Source organism: Sceloporus undulatus, chromosome 1 (assembly GCF_019175285.1).
Source record: "Sceloporus undulatus isolate JIND9_A2432 ecotype Alabama chromosome 1, SceUnd_v1.1, whole genome shotgun sequence".
Taxonomy (NCBI): Eukaryota; Metazoa; Chordata; class Lepidosauria; order Squamata; family Phrynosomatidae; genus Sceloporus; species Sceloporus undulatus.
The window spans coordinates 163,039,591-163,054,417 of record NC_056522.1 but is presented as its reverse complement, the minus strand read 5'-3'; the positions used below and the strand labels follow the sequence as shown (position 1 = coordinate 163,054,417).

The window sequence follows — 14,827 nt, the reverse complement described above, 5'->3', positions numbered from 1 at the left end:
GGCACAGGCAGTGGCATCACTAAGGCGGTGCGACAGTGCAGCTCACACCTGGGTGACACCCCCAGAAGGAGGTGACACCTGGTCAGGCCCTGCCCCCAACCTGGCACAAACAGGGGCGCCTACAGGCCACTGTTAACTTTCTATTCTAGTGGGTTGTTTCACATAATGGATTTATTCTTTTAATGTTGTGTATGCTTCTTTTAATGCTTTTTAATGCTGTTTTAATCAATGGTTTTACAATGTAAGGACAATTTAATATTACTTTAGTCTTTTCTTTTTGCATGTTTTTACCTCTACGTGGTTTTATTTGTATTTCCTCTTATTGTTTTAATCCACCTTGAGTCCCACTCTTGGGCAAAAGATGAGATATAAATGAAGCGATAGATAAACAGATCAGTCAGTGGTCCCCAAACTTTGGTCCTCCAGGTGTTTTGGACTTCAGCTGCCATAAGCCCTAGCCACCTTGACCAACAGTCAGGCATCCTGGGAGGAGAACCCCAAAACATCTGGAGGACCAAAGTTTGGGAAGCACTGTGATGAATGGATGGATGGATGGATAGATAGATAGACTGATTTAAATGGGAATGCCATGTGAAACATGCAGAACTGAGAAAACAAGTTGAGGATGCTACAAGGAAAATTATTTGTAGAAGATGAGCAAATCCAGTAGATCCTTCTCAAATCATGAACATCAAAGAGCTTTGACTGGTGCTCTTCTGAGAGGAGGCACCTGCTGCCACTGCACAGGGATTGGTAGAGAGGGGGAAATCTAGCCTTACCAGAAACTGCTGAGAAACAGTAGACAAGATTAGGCAAGCACCAGACTCCCAAGTCGTAAGCCATGGATGTGGACTGCAGATGTCATTAGGGGCTTCTAGCCAACCATCAACTGAGTACTTGTCTCATGTTGTCTCAGGGCCTCCTGGCCACCCTCCACCTCTATTTTTTTTGACAAAGACAGACATTTTTCTTTCTCATTGGCAGCAGTTAGTGATTCAGACAAGCAACCCATCCTTGCCTGCCACTACAGGACTTGGATCTCCAACCACTTTCTTCATAAACCCACTAAAGTCCATCTTTATTTTGTGTGTGGCTCCCAAAGATCTTGACGTGTTCCACGGAGGCACTTCTAGATGATGGGAGGCAGAGCATAGTTGTGCCAAAACTGGGGAAGTAGATGATATTTCTCTTCTTGCCATAAATGAAATATCCTTTTAAAAGCCTCCCAGGCGCAATGGCACATTATGACAATTAATGAATCTGTGGTGAGATTCTCGCTAAATGAAATGGATTTGTAATCAGGCATTGGAAAAAAAGTAATTCCCTGTGTTTCTCCAAGAGTGTAAAGAACAAAAAATTATTTGAAAGCTGAATATATGTGAAAGAAAAAACATGGGAAGTTGTACATTAATAGGATTTAGCAAACTGCTCCTGAAGAATCGACACAATTGTGCATTAATTGGTAGTAAGAATTGGTGGTTTGCATTAAGTCACCACACATATGCCATTACGCTTATTGCTGAAGAATCATTTATTCCATAAGCCATGTTAGCTTTTATATAGCTATAAAAAGTCTTGTCTCTACCTTTCCTTTCTTGCTGAAGCTCAAAATGCTTACAGAATGATGGAGCTGGTAAAGGACTTTAAGAGTCGCACATTTGAATTTCTATAGTAGCTATGTAACTGAAAGTGGTGTAGTTAGGATACAAAGTTCCACCATGAATTACCTCTAATTCCAATACATTTTAAACTTGGTGTAGGATTTCTAAGGACTCCTTTTACTGCCAATCTTTCAATTGGAGTAAAGCATAAAATTCTCATAAAATGGCAATATGATTCTCCTTAAGGAATCATTCCAGTACCCAGTTTAAAGGCACTACAAAGAAAAGATGTAGGTATGTGTGTGTGTCTAAATTATCTCTCTATTTTGTCTTTCCTCTCCTTGAAGGTGGACCATGTCACAAGTCTTGTGGAAACCGATGTTGGGGACCATCAGCAAATGAATGCCAGAGCTGTAAGTACATTAGATTAAGAAAATAAAAAGTGAGACTGGGAGGGGGGGGGGATTCATGGGCAGAAGAATAGATCCAATACCACCCAGCATTCATCATACAAATGGTCTGTTAAAAACAGTGTTCTGCATAGGAATCATTACTGAGAATTTTCTTCTCAATGGCAGAAAGTCATTCTGCAGAAGAATGATATGGAACAAAGTGGCAGAATGTTGCATTTGTAGAGGTTTATATTGGAATTGGGTAAGGGGTGCCATTTAAAAAAATAAAGTTCCACCCTATGAAAAATAATAATAAAAACAAGAACCACATTTCTACTTGGATTGCTGGTTTTCTTACATTTAGGCAGATTTTAGGCAGATTCTCTTACTTTTAGGCAGATTTGGATTGAGGAAATAGTCAAAAGAAGAATTCCATACCTACAACCTGAAGGAAATGGAAAACATAAGGCACCAGTTTTATACCTCTTTCTGGGTTCTTTTGGACTAAGTAAAATGGGCCTGCCAAATCAGCAAGATATCCATCTGTAGACTGAAGCTCTCACAGATCAGAATCCTTTGGTTTCTCACAGAATCCTTCGACTTCTCACACATATTTGCTCCACATTAGCTAATGGTAGCAAGCACCTGTGAGCATACTGACATGTACTTGCTAATTAGCTTACTTGCTGTTCACCGCTATGATCTTTGGAATAGCGGTATATAAATAAAACAAATGATGATGATGATGATGATGATGATGATATATGTCACTGCCCATTGACTAACAGGGATTTGTGCTCCATGGTTTTTCGTATCCATGGGAGTTTGATTCTGCCCCTGTATAATTGAACATTGCAAACACAATTGCATTTTAAATCTCAATACATGTATTTTAACTAGAATACAAATCTGTGGAGGAATGTTTGATATCAGGGATCAGACTTGATAATTGTGGAGGGTGCATCAGCATCAGTTGTGGAGAAAAGATTTAGTCGGTATGGTCAGAAAGGGAAGTTAGGGACTCATTGGCATTAGGATATATACAGACAAGGAGAGAAGACAGAATTAGAAGTAGGATTAATCGAGGAGGGGAGTGTTAGCAGAATTAGTGGAATGAGTGATGGTGTGAGAGGTTTTTAGACAGAAGCATTACTTCTTATTCTGTCTCATGTGGCTACTTGTCCATCCTGTGTTATGGTCTCAGTAGTTTCTCACAGTTTGGAAATCTGATTGTCAAACAATTGTTTTTCACATACACTGACCATATAGCAAAATTTCAAAAGAAATCCCAGTCCAACAAATACCAAAATTTATTTACAAGTTATAACATTTATTTTATTCATTTATATTCCAATTTTCCCTTCATATTGGGACTCAAAGGGGTTTACAGAATATTGAAAGCAGAACAGATTAAACATGTACAGTAGACCTTCTGAATCAGAGGGCAAGCAATTTGCAGATTGGACTACCCATGGATTGCCATGCCCCATATTATTCAATGGTGGTGCATGCATGTGGCACAGATACACACACATCACTGCCCACTGAATAATATAAAAGTGGATCATTAGGGTGCCACTCTACTTTTTTCTCCAGCTGCTTGAAAGGGGGGGGGCACAACTGAACCCTCATGGATAGGAAGGGCCCACTATACAATATTATCTCTGTATATACAACAAATCCTGCATGAAAACACCATAGGGTTGCCATAAATAGGAAATGACTTGAAGGTACACAACAACAAAAACAAATACAGCAATCCAGGCTCCACTATTGGCCAACTTAAATGCACAAAATACATCAAACAAGCTTTCAAATCTCCACTGGCTTCTTCATCAGAGTCAGCACATGGGAGAAAGAAACACGCCATCCCCACTATCCCAGGATAGAGTTTACCAAATTAATGTTTGATTACTTTGGAGGAAATCCCACTGGTGTGTGTTTTCTTCTCACTATGTAGCCTTAGCTGACTTCACCTCCAACATTTTTCTCTGTATCTCAGCTTACTATTTATTTCCAAACCTTAAAAAAATAAAATCTGAGGGCAGCAAGCAGATGGATTTATTTTTAATCTATCTGTTTTTTATTGAAATCAATATAAACAGCTCAAAATCATACACTTGCACAGATTCAAGGTGTCTTACACCATAAAAGTGAAAAGACACATCTTAATTTGGCACTGAAATAAAACTATTTTATTAATATGTAGTCTTCTCTGGAGTATTTTTATTAATAAACTAATTGATTTTATTCTTTCTCCCCTAGAGTTATTATACATGACTTCCTCCCCATGGAAGGACACATACATCCAAACATAGAATATATTTCTTGTGTGAAAATTAAGGGGGGGCGAGGTCTATTCCCAGATCAAGATGAAATGAGGGAATTATTCCTTCTCACTCGCTTAGAGCCAAAACAGAGCAGCTCGAAACGCTGGCTTCCCAGTGGCTTGGGGACATAATGTACACACAACACATGCCCTGACAGCACCCTGAAGCTGCTAGACTGCCCACATGTGGGCTGGCTTCACAGTGCATGCCACAGAAGTGCCACAGTAAAGCCACGGTGGGGAGGGTTTCCAGTAGATAAGGATTTAACATCCTACCAACCCAAAAGTCACTGTCGGAAGAGAGGAACATCACTCAGTGACCATTGATGGTGTCCACAGGTACAGCATTGCACATAATGACTGCTTCCGACTCTCCAGAGTGGCATGACCAAAACATATCTTGCTTATTTTGGAATAGAAAATCACCCTTAAGGGTTGTATATAGTTCTCTCACTGTAGTTAGTAACTTAATCAAAACTTTATAACTATTCTTTATACTTTATTCTTACTTGAGTTCTATTCTCTGGAAATGACTGAAGACAAAAGGGGGCACATGACCAAGGGGACATCCCTCTTTAAGCTTGTCCTGCCTACTGGGAGTGATTGGGAAGGCCAATCGAATTAGTAGATCATATAGGAAGGGGTAAACATGGAGTCGGGCCTTCCTCCAGTATGCCACCAGTGTCACCATTATCTTGGTGAAGACTCGGGAGGCTGATAACAGCCCAACTGGCAGTGCCCTGAATTGGTAGTTATAGCCTTTGTATGCACAAAGCCTTTTCCTCAGAGCTGAGCTCACCAGAACCGAAGAATTTGAACCCTCAACTACCACCTGAAGGTGAGCCACCACTTGGTCTTGGGTCAGGCCCAGAGATATGGCAGCCCTATTTATATATAATTTGCTTCTGACATTGCAACAGCCCTTGGAAAAATTGGCAGTTTGTGGACTGAGCATGGGAAGGGTGATATCTCATCCCATTGCTTCAAGATGTGGCACTCTCCCCTCTGTGCTTGGATTATAGTCCTCCAGCACCCAATGATTTGGGTCCTGATAGGTGGGTTCCTATCTAGGTTTGTGCCAAGCTGGAGAAGTATGGAGAAGAGGCCTCTGAGATGAGCGTTAAACAACCTGAGGCTGGCACCAATCCAGGCCAGTTTTGGATTAGCATCTCTAGAAAATATATAGAAGATTCAAAGAGAGCATGACTTCTTTTGTAGAAAAGCATTACGTAGATCTGAAGACCTATAGGAGTGGTTGATTTGCATACCTAATAAAGTAATGAGCTATAGGGTTCAAAATTAATATTTTGTTATTTAAAAACAAAAGCTTTCTAAAGGGGGAAAATAGTCAATAAAGTCAGCAAGATGCAAACAGCCACTGGTGACACAAAAAGAAAATGCTAAACCAGCAGCTATGGATCAATTATGGGAACCTAGCAGTTTAACTAAACATTGGCATATTTAATTAAAATCCTTGTATTTCACTAATAACTTTACACGTTCATAAGGCTTTCTTATTGATTTCAGCTATTTCCAATTTCTCCCCCTCTTGGTAGATTTACAGTTCACTGTAATTGAGAATTAAAGGAAACATTTACAGTGATTAATCGTACACAACTGTGTAAGCAAACAATGCTGTTCTACCATCCCAACCCATTTGGTACATGTTTTTGTCAGCCAGTAACAAAATGAAGGCAACATTAAGGATAGAGGATTTCCATTTTCTGTCAGATTCCTATGTACAAATTATGAGAATAAGGATACAGAAATGCCCTCTAGTTATGGTGCACAAACATCAGATTCATAAATACAAGGGGTGGGAGAGATACTAGTTCAGACAAAACGGTGATCCAGCCAATAATGTGCCACCCTCACATTCCACATGAGAAGGTCTGATTTGAGTAAGATTTTTTGCATTAGTCTGTGGACCATAGTTAATTAAAACCAAGAAACAAAACTCACATAAAAGTGCAATCATCTTTTTTCAAAGATAAAACTTTGCTAAAATTAATAAAAGGTAGAATAGATGAATGTAAAATAGAATTGCTTACATAGGAGCCAGTGGGATGTAGTAAGTTTAAGCATTGGACTAGGACTCCAGAAGATCAGAGTTTAAAGCCCAGCTCAGTTATGGCAACCCATTGAGTGATCTTCGGCAAGTCACAATCCATCAGCTTTACAGGGCAGGTGATAGCAAACCTTCCCTGAATGAATTTTGCGAAGAAAAATCTAGGAGAGGATTACTATCAGTCAAAGTTGATTTGAAGGCACATTAGAACAAGAACAACAACTGCCAACATAAGGCTAACAAGAAGGGGGGGGAGGTAATATTCAGAGTGTATGGAGATTATCACATTGAATTTAAAGTGACTTATCTCAATGAGATAAAGTTGCATTTAATTTTAAAAGAGGGTATTACTGCACACAGCCGTGGCTGGGCAAGTGCAATCCGCATTCACTCTGGATCCCAGAAGTGCTTATCCAGCAGCTTTTCAAAAACAGGAGCTTATTGTTTTGTACCGTAATTAAAATTAAATGTGACTTTATCCCTTTGGGGGGATAAGTTGCTTTAAATTCAATGTGATAATCTCCTATGTCACCATATATTTATCATACTTTAAAATCTATGTGACTGTTTACAAAGATAGAATCTACAATCTTGAATCTCTCTTCAATGTTCAAGGGAAACTTATGGTACTTGTTGTCTTCTGGTCTTGAGATAATATTCCATTTTACATGGAGTTTATTATGTGCTTTGCACTGCATTCTCATACAACTTGACACCAAGAAGACTCTGTGGTCCTGACCTGCCAGGGACCTCATGGGCCATGGATATCTGAATGATGTTTAGGAATGCACTTCATGCATTCCAACACAGATGTGAAAAAAATCTCACCTTATTCTCCACAGAAGGACACACACACACACACACACATATATATATATAACAGAAGACTATTCTTAATCATAGAATATGGGATATGGGAACAATTCTTAGTATTCTATGAAAGGAAGACTCACAAAAATTGCACAGCGATAGAAAACAATTAATATTAGAATAAGATTCATGTAAATGGCATACATACAGAAAACTTTCAATTTGACTGCTTTAGGAATGGAAAGGTTAGTAGAGTTGCATTCCTTCATTGTTCCCATTTGCTGAATGTCTGCTCATTCCTGAGTAGCAGGTTACACCACATGCAGTAAGGAGCTATACAGATTGCCCCTAAGGTTCAGCATGCAGCTGCTCCTTTCCTGGCCGGATCAAGGCCACTGTAACCTCATGCTGTCGACCCAATCCGGCCTCTGGAGAGCGCAAAAGGGGGCCACAAAAAGCAGCTCCTTTTTGCACTCTCCAAGGGGCGCCATAGCCGTGGTGGTGTGGCACTGCATCAAGTGGACTGGCAGGCATCAAAATGGTGCCATGGGGCAAAGTTAGGGAATTCTTCTTGAGGATGCTATGCCCTGACTCTGCCCACAGGCTGGAGGCAGGCACTTTCTGCCAGTCTGTATAGGGCCTAAGTTAAGATGTGAATGAAATACTTGCCAATAGAGTTTGAAATTATTCTTGGATTACAGCCCCCAGAATCCTCAGTGACCCTGTGTGTCCATGCACATTGGAGAGATTCTGGAGGCTGTAATTTCTGTTAGCTTCCTGTTAACTTGCTGGAAAGGAAATGGATCTCAGTAGTTCTAAGTGCATATTTGAGAGATGAGCTAAACTTATATTTGAATAGTGTTGCTACATTTAAACATAATAGTATATGTCTGTCTTCTGTTTTTCATGTTTTAAAATTGCATCAGCATGAATTTAGCTTTTATGCTTATGTCTGTAATGCAATTTATTCTTTGTACCTATATCTATATCCATATCTATATCTGTCAGTGTATCCAAAGATGCTATCATATCTTTTGAATGTCATAAAACATGTAATGGAACTCTGTTTTTATGAGTCATTATTTGATGTGAACCAATATTTCACTTCATTTATTAGGTTATAGTTGCAAAAAAGAGGGATCCAAAAAGCATATGTCTGCTAAACTGCAGAAAGTTGTCTGACATAGTTATAGCAGAATATAATATGTCCAGGAGATGCCATTTCATAGGATTTACAATTCTCATTTTCTGTTACTTTAAGCATTTATGTCTTTTTAAACTCCTGCATCAATTACCAGTGTTTTACATTATTTTATAATAAATTGCATAGTCCTAAGCATTTTTATTCAAAGGGTAATTCTCTCAAAATTCAAAAAGACTAACTAGCAAAAAGTGTTGTTTGAGAATCAAACTACTCAAACTTCTCAAAAGTTTCAGTGAGTTGAAGTTGCATGGACTTCCAAAAATGTATTATGGAGATCAGGCAAAGGATATTTTTCTTTAGACATCAGCTGAAGTATGTCTTATACTTTATGATAGAAGAGGCTCTTTGCGCTCCCCCGCTGCCGCCATTTGCTCCGCGCGGGAGCCGCAGCAGCCAAACCGCACGACTCCCGCGCGGAGCAAAAAAGAAGCTCCATTCTTGCGGCGCCTCTATGACGTCGCGAGGCGCCTGGCGCGGACTCGCGACGTCATAGGCACCGCGACACGTCTGGACGCTGTGCGTCCAGTACGTAAAGATGGCGGCGCCCATGTAGAAGGTGCACCGCCATCTTGTACATATAGGATACGTACTAGGGTTAGGGGGGTGCGGAAGCACCGCCCCTTCCTAACCCTAGTACGTATCCTATACGTACTAAATGGCGGTGTGTATCCCGCCATTGTTATAGTTAAAGCACTCCCAGCTTCCAATTAAGTTATATCCACTTCAGCATTCATGGTTATATTATCCAAACTTGCAAAGCAGTGATCAGACTATGGGGCTCTACAGAACATGGCAACCTCACACTGAAGCCCCAATCTGGCCTTTTGAGGGTGCAAAAAGAAGCCACAAAAAGAAGCCACAAAAAGCGGCTCCTTTTTGTGCCCTCGAAACAGCACCATAGCTACAATGCCACAGCTGGACGCAGCACCAGAGGTTCACCATGACACCACACGCTGTCTGGAGTGGTATGTGGCATCAGGGCACCCTGGAGAGTGGAGACGCGTGTGCGTCATGTGGATGCTGCACCCCGACTCTGCCCCCAGGCCAGCCTTTCAGTCTCTAAAGGCCTTCAGCGCCACTGAAAATTCCTGCCTAAGTTTGGAGGTCTATGTATGAACCCCACCCCACCGCTCTTCCATGTCCATCAGTGGTATCCATATACCATGTGAGGATGTGAGAGAGGGCCTCCTCAGATGTGGAATCCCAGGAGATTATCAGACTGTGGATGAAATGTCCTTGTCCTGTCCTTTTCCAATTCTCATAGCATGATTGTGAGAAGATTTTCACACAACATCATGACGTTATCCCATTTGGAAAGCACAATCGACCGTGACTGCATGAAAGATTTTCAAACAGCATCATATAAATCCCACCAATGTCTTGACATTGAAGCACCAATGCCCAGCATTTTTCATGAACGGAAGTTTAAGTTAATGCAATGGCATTTCAATGACGGGACAATAGCACAGTAATCTAAAAGCCTTTCATGGAATTGCAGTCAAAGATGGGAAAAGGACTGCGGAGCGATCCCATCCTCATCCTGTCCCCATGTGATAATCTCCCCAGTTGTGGGACACCCTCCTCTCAGAGGCCAAATAATTTGTCTGTGCTGTGTTCATTTTGACACCAAGTAAAAACAGTTATTTATTAAAGCCTTCAAGGACTAATAGATCTACTCCAGATTTACTGGAAATTTACCATGTACATGGGTTTGAACTGCTTTAACTTTTTAAATCAGTTTTTAACTTACAAAATTTTCTAACTTATATTTTTAAATGTTATGTTTGGATGATCTTAATGTATCCTATGTTTATATGTTTTAACTTACGTGTTTAAATGATTTTATGTGCTTGGGAATTGGGAAAGGCAAGTAAGAAATTATAAGGTATAATATGGTATAATAAAAATCTTCTGGAGGACCAGTTTTCTCTTCCCACAAATTCACGAGGAGGAAGAGCAAGGCAAGTGAGAAAGATAACTAAAATGCTATAGCAAGGTATGGCTAAGTAGTGTGTGGCTACATATGACTTGAAACACATTGGACTCAGGGGCTGAGATCCTATATCATGTCACAGGGGTTGCCTAACTAGTGTTCTCACCAGCTGCTACTTCTGAAAGTACTGCATCATGCTTCAGGATTTGCCCTTGCCTTCTGCCAGGAATTTGGCAAGGATAGTCAGAAAAGCATATGCATGTATTCCAAGCACAACTCCTTATAATTTAATTAATGATTGCAAAATTATTTATCAATAATTGAGCATTATTTTTAATATAATACAAGAACTATTGCCTCTCAAGAAAAGGTGGTTTACCCTTTTAAAAAGATTGCAAATATCCCTGCACTATTTTAACATCAAGAAAAAAATATTTCAAAAGTAGAAGTGGGATTCTTGCTACTTCCAAGTACTTCTGGTATTTTTCTTTTTGGGGATGGGTGGGCATTTTGGAGGGTATAAATATAACCCCTGGAAGCTACAAGGCATAAAAAAAATTGGATACCATCTTCACTCTGATAGCCCACTGACAGACCCTTACTTCCCAATAGTTCTCAATCCTATTTCTTCTCCTTCTCCCTCCAGACCTTTTCTTCCCAGGCCTCCAGAGCCAGGGCTGCTAGGAGGAGGGAGGGAAGTCCCCAACAAGATCCACTAGATCCCGGCATCTGAATTTTTTTTTTACTTCAGAGTGCATAAACATTCCAGTGAAATAAAAAAAATAAAAGCATTCATTTGTAAATAGTTATATAAAATCATAGTTTATGTGATCACTATGACACTGTAAGCATTCAAACTTATTTGGGAATATGCAATACAGTACCTCACAAGTAGAGCAATTAGTATTCATAGAATGAATACTGAAGCTGCAAAGGACCAGGAGGGTCTTCTAGTCCAACATCTGCCATGAAGGAATAGCAGAAGGTGAGCAACAACCAGTCCCACCCACCTACACAGAGGTACTAGTGTGGAAATAGAGCAGGCCTAGTCTTTTGCAATAAAAACAAGCATATGAAGTAGGTTTACTTAAAAGTACAGGTTGATTCAAGAAGAATGGTCCAAAAGTAAAACTGTTCTTATTTGGTTTTGCATGATTCTTTTATAATCATCCAGTGTTAAAAGGGTTCATAACATCTCATGGTGAAAGGCTCTGTAACATGTGCTCTTCAAACACAGTGGATAGAAAGAAAGAAATGAAGGCTACAAAATGAAGGACAAACAGAGTAGCTGCAGATTAACAGATAGAGGAAGAAAGAGGATGTGGCTAAGATCAACAAACAGAAAATCACATGAATACATACAATGCCTAAATTTTTAGACAGGCCTGATAAGTGTACTCTCTCTAATAAAATTTGAGTTCAAATCCCTTCTCAGCTAACAGGCTGCCTGAAGGAAGTTGTATACCACTCAGTGCGAAATGGCAGTGTGTCTTACTGGGAGGATATGAAGACAAGGCAGCTGAGGATTTGCCAAAGTCTCTTTGTGCTAGAAATACAACAGAAGTGATCACTAATAAAAGTGAAGGTAGCACAATGTTAGAGTGCAACGTTATATTTTTTTTCCATTGACGAAAACAAAGTGAAGACCTCAGTGAACTTCTCCCATTTCTTACTGCACAATTCAGGTTAAAAAACAAACAAACAAAAAAACACCAAACCCTTTTAGAGTTTGTTTTGTTTGGGGGACTTTTTTGGTTTATGAATGAATCATTGAAGAGTGAGTCATATTTAAATTGGGTAGAGAGTTCAGGAGGTTTCATTTAATGATTACCTTGAAGAGGGCAGTCTGGTTGTTGGCTGCTCATTTCTGAATCAGCATCCATCCTGGGAATTTGGAACGAGGTTGTGTTTAACCTGTATAAGCCACTTCTGCATATTTTATTAATATGGCCTCATGACACTTTCCCCCCTGATAACATGTTAGCTAATTAGCTCAATAAAAGATAGTGTTCTGGAATTGGGGTGGGGTTTATTTCATTTTATACAGTGGAGAGCCTGGACCATAATCAAGAGACTTTTTGAACAGAATGTTTGCAGGACTGGGTGATAAAAAGACTAAGATAAAAAGCTTGGAAGGTGTGTTGTGGAGGAGTCTGAGTTGGAAGTGACTTTTGGCTCCAAGCAAACTTGCTGTCATGTCTTAAGGCTTAAATGGGTAACAGATCCTCTGATCTCTCTCTTTCTCTTTCTTACTCACTCTCACCTTCTCAATCTCTCCCCCTTTCTTTCATTTGAAAACACAGACACAGAGAATTTTATCTGTTTCTCTTTTCACATTGAGTAACTATTAGTCACTATCTGTGCTGCCCCTCTCGCTTTTCCAGACTTGTAAAGAAAAAAAAACCCTCCAGTGATCACTATTTTAGATAACCTAGGTTAGATTATAACATTGGTTGTGTGTTTCTGCACATTATTGGCATTCTATACTGACACCAGTGCAAGTGATAGGCATATACATGAAATAATCTTTATCAAAGGGCCAAAAAATGAAATACATAGATATAGGATGAGGGACACCTGGTTTAAGGAGACTACATGTGAAAGGAATCTAGGAGTCCTAGTAGACCACAAGTTGAACATGGATAAACAGTGTGATACAACAGCTAAAAAGGCCATTGTGATTCTAGGTTGCATCAATAGAAGTATAGTGTCTAGATCAAGGGAAGTAATAGTGCCACTCTATTCTGTCTTGGTCAGACCTCACCTAGAATCCTGTCTCCAGTTCTGGGCACCACAATTCAAAAAGGATGTTGAAAAGCTGGAGCGTGCCCAGAGGAGGTTGACTAAAATGGTGAAGAGTCTAGAAGCAATGCCTGATAAGAAGAGACTTAGGAAGCTGGGTATGTTTAGCCCGGAGAAGAGAAGTTTAAAAGATGATATGATAGCCTTGTTTAAATATTTGAAGGGATGTCATATTAAGAATGGAGCAAGCTTGTTTTCTGCTGCTCTAGAGAACAGGACCCAGAACAATGGATGCAAGCTCCAGGAAAAGAAATTCCACGTAAACATTAGGAGGAACCTCCTGACAGTAAGAGCTGTTTGACAGTGTAACACACTTCTTCCTCGGCGTGTAGTGGAGTCTCCTTCCTTGGAGGTCTTTAAGCAGAGGCTGGATGGCCATCTGTCAGGGATGCTTTGATTGGGAGTTCCTGCATGGCAGGGGGTTGGACTGGATGGCCCTTGTGGTCTCTTCCAACTCTATGATTCTATGATTCTATGATATCACACATGTACTCATGTCATTCATTTGTGTAGTCATTTCTAGACTACACAAATGAATGTACATTATTGTCAGTTGAATGGGGATGCACAAATGTAGAGAAGCCTACATGGAATCATTCATGCCATAGTATTTTCTAAACATTGAAGCTTAAACATTCTCTATACTGCCTCTTGTTAGCTGTCCATTAAATGGAGGCTGTAAACAAGAAATCAGAAGAAGATGTAGACTTTGAAGCTATGAAAGAAATTGATAAGAAGACTCATCTGCAAAGATATATTATTTACTAAAGTCAGAATCGTCCATGTCATAGTATTTCTCATTTCTATGTACAGCTATGAAAGCTGGACAGTGAAAAACGCTGGCAGGAAGGACATCAATTGATTTGAGAGATAGTGCTGGAGAAGAGTTCTATAGATAGCAGAAAATAAAACAAATGGGTCATAGGGCAAATTTATGTATTTTATGTGTGCCCTGGCATGGGACTTAAAATGTCTTACCATAATTTAAAAAAATAAATAAAATTCAATCCTGAATTCCCACTAGAAGTCAAAATGAAAATATGGGGGATACCATACTTTTGACATATTGTGGGATGGCATGGCACTGGAAATGACAATAAAGTTAAATGCAGAAGGAAAAGAAGAAGAATACATTACAAATTGACTCAGTAAATGAAGCCATGGCCTTTTAAGAGCTAAGCAGGGCTGTAAATAAAATGATATCTTGGATGTGCTTCTTTTAGAGGGTCATCATAAGTCAAGATCAATTTGATGCTGATAACAACAACAATAACAACCTATACACCATTTTCTACTTAGAATTCAGAAATAAAAATTGAAACAATGTACAATTTATTATGCATCTTTTTTTCTTTGCAAGTAAGACTAGCCATTTTGGTACTCCAAAAACTTGGGGCAGGGGGTTGAGTAAGGAGAATTTTACATTCATCTCTGTTCTTATCTAGTGAATTATCTTCACCTTTCTGTTTCACTGTCAAAAATGTAACTTTCAGAGGATCAACCTTATTCTGGGCTGAAACATTTCCTGCTGCCTTTTTATCAGTTCTAGAAGGGTATTGTCAGAAAGCTACTGCTGGCTTCTCATATGTAACATCTGCTTTACACTTTAATCTGTAGCTTTTGACCACTTTCTTCCAGGGAGGAGGCAAATGGTATAATTGTTCATCCTTACCTATGGGAATGGAACT

At 39.6% G+C, this 14,827-nt stretch overlaps 1 protein-coding gene across 1 annotated transcript in view; it reads left to right on the top strand.

Annotated features, from left to right (window-relative positions):
• ERBB4 (erb-b2 receptor tyrosine kinase 4) overlaps positions 1 to 14,827 on the top strand; it is a 608,869-nt gene that overhangs the window by 343,153 nt on the left and 250,889 nt on the right. Inside the window, exon 4 of the mRNA XM_042445446.1 lies at positions 1,949 to 2,014. Within this exon, the coding sequence (XP_042301380.1) occupies positions 1,949 to 2,014 (66 nt within the window). The remainder of the gene's footprint in view (positions 1 to 1,948; positions 2,015 to 14,827) is intronic.